The following is a 3931-nucleotide window of genomic DNA, read 5'->3' on the forward strand; positions in this document are numbered from 1 at the left end:
TCCGGCAAGAGGATGCCATTTGGTCTTTAGGTATCACTTTAAAAGGCAAAAGCAGCTCTGAGTAACATGGTGTGACAAGCAGTGAATAAAAGAGAGAAAGAATTATTATGATACCTGAGACACTTGCTTTCCATATGCCTGTCTGAGGTTTGCCGAAGGACATTGCCCACTCCTAACGAGTGTATATATTAAGCTCTTTGAAATGCGAGTATTATGGAAAGGATCACAGTTGCTTTAAATTATAGAAGTTGGCAAGTGCCTGGAAGAAGGAGTGGGAGGTTGTTTAAACTGAGAAAGACAGTTGCAAAACTTCGTACAACAGCATGAGCTCTGAGCTTCAAAAACATTCTCGTGCTCAGGCGAGCACTTTATTTTTCATCGAATTGGTTTTTTGCATTGTGCTGAAACAGCTTGGAACAACATTCATATTCCTGCTTTAAATTTTTTAATGGTTTCTACATTCATGGGACAACCAAACCGAGAAAGCCTCATGTTTTGGAGAAAAGTTTGATACCAGCAATGCCCAGACAAGGTAAGCTACTATTTTCGTTGCAGTTTTTCTCTTTTTCTCTCCTGTTTGGACTTTGTCAAAATATTTACTGAAAGAACTTAATACAGTTACTTGTAAAGAAAGGGATGAACTTGGGGAAGAATGTCAATAAATGATAAATCAAGGGCTAGAAATCCTGCGCAGCAGTGCTTTCTCCTACTTTCTATTCTGTTTGATGCAAGAATCTCTGTGAAATATCTTTGACTATTTGGAAAATGCCTTTCCTCTTTGAAAATGCAGGGGCTTTTCAAAATCTCCAATATGATGAACCTAGCTTTCTTTCATCTGTGTACTGGTGGGCAAATTTGTTGCCAAAGTAAGGATAATTGTGTTTTCCTATTTCGTTATTTTCAACTCAACTTGCAGAGCTATGATTTTTCTAACTCAAAAACTGTTCCCATAGATTTTAATAACATTCCAAAACTCTCTTAATCATGGTCACTGTGGTTTACTATCAGCTTGTTTGGTAGAATATGTTTGTTGAAGTTAAATAAATCGTTTGATCTTTCCTCGTAATAATGCAGAGGCTACACACAGGATGTTATGCATCCTTAGGGGAAAAAACAATTAGACTCAACATTCCTTAATTCAAGTCACAATTTGCAGACAGTGTTGTTATCTTGGGAGAGTGACTGCCTTGTCGATTGTGCCTCTTGCACAGGTAGGGAGCAGAGACTCTAAGATATTTCCTTGTTTTTGTGGGTATTAGTCCTATGGAAAGCATCTTATAGTGTAAGTGTATAGTGCGACGCTTCTCTTTCCCTGAAAAGTTCTGTTATCAATGTTCCCATCTTCCCAAGGCAAAATTCCAGGTGCAAAAAAACCAGATATCCATTGAGATCCACAAAGTCTTCCTGCAGTCTAAGAGTTTTAACAGAGCCCACATTCATTCCTGCACGCACACTTGTGTGCTCTCCAGCAGAGGTTAAACATCACTGTGTGTTTGATTGAGCTCGAGTGGTTTGGGACACAGAGGTGACCTCAGTCTGCAAAACCTACTGATAGGGAAACATTTGTGATCCAACCATTAGGCCTGGGAGGAATGTGAGGCGCTGCCCACAGATGCTGCTTTCCAGCTAAGAAGCCCTCTACCTTTGCGCTATACCAGCTGTTGCTCTGTTTCTGGAATATTTCCTCCTCTGTCCAATTCTAGTTACATAAGGTGGCTTACAGTGTCTTCCTCTACCTCGTGGTCTCAATGATTACTGTCAGAAGAAGGATGTTCTTGTAAAGAAAATGAGACCGCAGCTCTATCAGCTCATTGCAAGACAACTGAAGCATGTTCTTCCTTTGCTGTCTCTCTCCATCTGGTTGTCGGTGGAGTAAGCGACGGTGCTAATCCATTGTTCTTCTCCCTGCCATTTCTCCTCTGTCCCTCTTTTCCCCCTTCCATTTCTAGCCACTCCAGCCCACAGAACATTCTGAGAAGAGCCGAGGGCTGGACAGGCCATCTTTTCGGCCAGTAGAGGAAGCCCCCACCCTATTCGGAGCAGGGTCTCGGGGCCCCACCCATGACTTCATCTCAGGCAGCGGGAGAACTGGGACGGCCGGCAGTTGTGTGGCGCCTGAGTGTACCCTGGGGATGGGTGCGGCCTAGAAATGCGCAGTGTGGCGTGACGTGGTTTCCCATCGTGAGCTCCCACGGAGGCTGGCGGCATCTCTGAAAGCCATACCCACCCGCCAGGCCCCACCCGAGAGCCCAGAAGGGCCCCAAGAAGGACAAAAACAAAAAGGCAATTAGGGTTGCTAACGAAGCCCCAAGCCAGCTGACTCACCCGTCACTGGTCACTTGGGGGGCTTTGTGATGAAACCTGGACAGCGCCCTGGAAAGGACAGGTCAGGAATGTCTCAGAAAGGGTGCTGATGGGCCCAATGTGACCTCAGCAAGGCATCCTGGCCGCAGAGAGGCCCAGGGAGAGGTCTCCTCTGCAAGGGTCAGGTGAGGAGAGTGTTAACTACAGAGCTCCTGGGAGGCTCGTGGCCTTTTTCTGGCTGGCTTTGGGTGAGCACCAGGCTGAGCCCAGGTTGGGGCCACAGACACTGGCCCCAAGTCTGTGCACAGTCCCTGACACACCGGGCTGAGATCCATGCTGAGGAACTAGGAAAGGGACTCGATCTTACTTCAGTCAGCCTTCGCCAAGAGTCCCTTTGGTGCCAGACGCTCTAGCAAGGCTCTTTGAACCTGGCCTTGATAAAGAAAAGCCAGACATTAACGGCAATGCAGAAAGTACTGACAACACCAAGGAATGCTGTGCCTATCAGCCTGCTCGAATCAAAGAAAACTTCCCACTGAGTTGCATTTGAATGAGATCTTGGAAGATGAGTGCTTAGTATGAGAGCCAAGAAAGGACAGGGGGATCCAGGCAGAGGGTGGCATTCAAAGGCAGAGGTGCAGGGTCACTGCTACTCTCATAAACCAGAGGCATTAGGATGGCGAGGCTCTGTTTCCCAGAGTGAGTTCCCAGGCACCTGAGTTTCGGGGGTAATGAAAGAGTAACTATGAGTACTTCCTAGTCAAGCAGTTGTGGGAATGTGAGAAGCTGGGCACTATAGCGGATCAGAGTCCTGGCTCTGAGCTCACAAAGGTGACTTCAAGGACCAGCTCCACCCTTACCTGCCTTGTGAGCATGGGCCCAGTCAAGTGTTCACTTCTCCACCTGTTAGGTGAGGGTAGCAAACCTGTCCATCTCCTGGGGACATCCTGAGGACTAAATTAGAATCCAAATTACTATCAAAGTGCCTGGCACCTTAATGAATGCCAGCCAACATTAGCTATTCGCACCGGTTCCTTTGCAGCAGGACCTCACACACTTAGATCATTAACACTCTGACACTCCATGAGTGGTGATTAGAATCTGATGTTCTCCAAACTCCAGGAAATCAGTTTTCCTCCCAAAGAGTAGCACACAGATCATGGGTGTCTTATGGAGAAGTGAGACTTAGTTGGTCTGTTGCATTGAGACCATATGTCCTTAAAAAGTTCAAAGTCTTCCAAGACTTAATTGAAATGTACCAATTTTCACCAAGCGCCTCACAAATTATTTTCCATATTTCTAAGCACCAAAAGCCCAACAATTTGAATTCTCACATCTTAAAAAAAAATCAACTTTTTAAAAACTCCTTTCAACTTTTAGGATAAAAGAGAAAATTGACAGCAAAGTAAGATTTTGGCAGTAATTCCACACTTGAAAAATCAGCCTTTGCCTTCAGTTTAAGGACCTACTCTGTAGATGAAAATGCAAAAGAGACTCCAGAAGAAAACATGATCCTACTTGCAAGGAGTTATCAATTGAATGGGGGAAAAAAACATGCAGTCTAATATTATATAATGTAAAATTAGCTATTATAAGATATAGTGGAAGAGATGTTCAAAGCAAAGAA

At 44.9% G+C, this 3931-nt stretch overlaps 1 protein-coding gene across 1 annotated transcript in view; it reads left to right on the top strand.

Annotated features, from left to right (window-relative positions):
• The first annotated feature begins 215 nt into the window (after nucleotides 1-215).
• C1qtnf7 (C1q and TNF related 7) overlaps nucleotides 216-3931 on the top strand; it is a 93860-nt gene continuing 90144 nt past the window's right edge. Inside the window, exon 1 of the mRNA XM_010641858.3 lies at nucleotides 216-532. Coding sequence (XP_010640160.1) covers nucleotides 520-532 — 13 coding nt within the window. The 5' untranslated portion in view covers nucleotides 216-519. The remainder of the gene's footprint in view (nucleotides 533-3931) is intronic.

Source organism: Fukomys damarensis, unplaced genomic scaffold (assembly GCF_012274545.1).
Source record: "Fukomys damarensis isolate Sample0158 unplaced genomic scaffold, DMR_v1.0_HiC HiC_scaffold_35, whole genome shotgun sequence".
Taxonomy (NCBI): domain Eukaryota; kingdom Metazoa; phylum Chordata; class Mammalia; order Rodentia; family Bathyergidae; genus Fukomys; species Fukomys damarensis.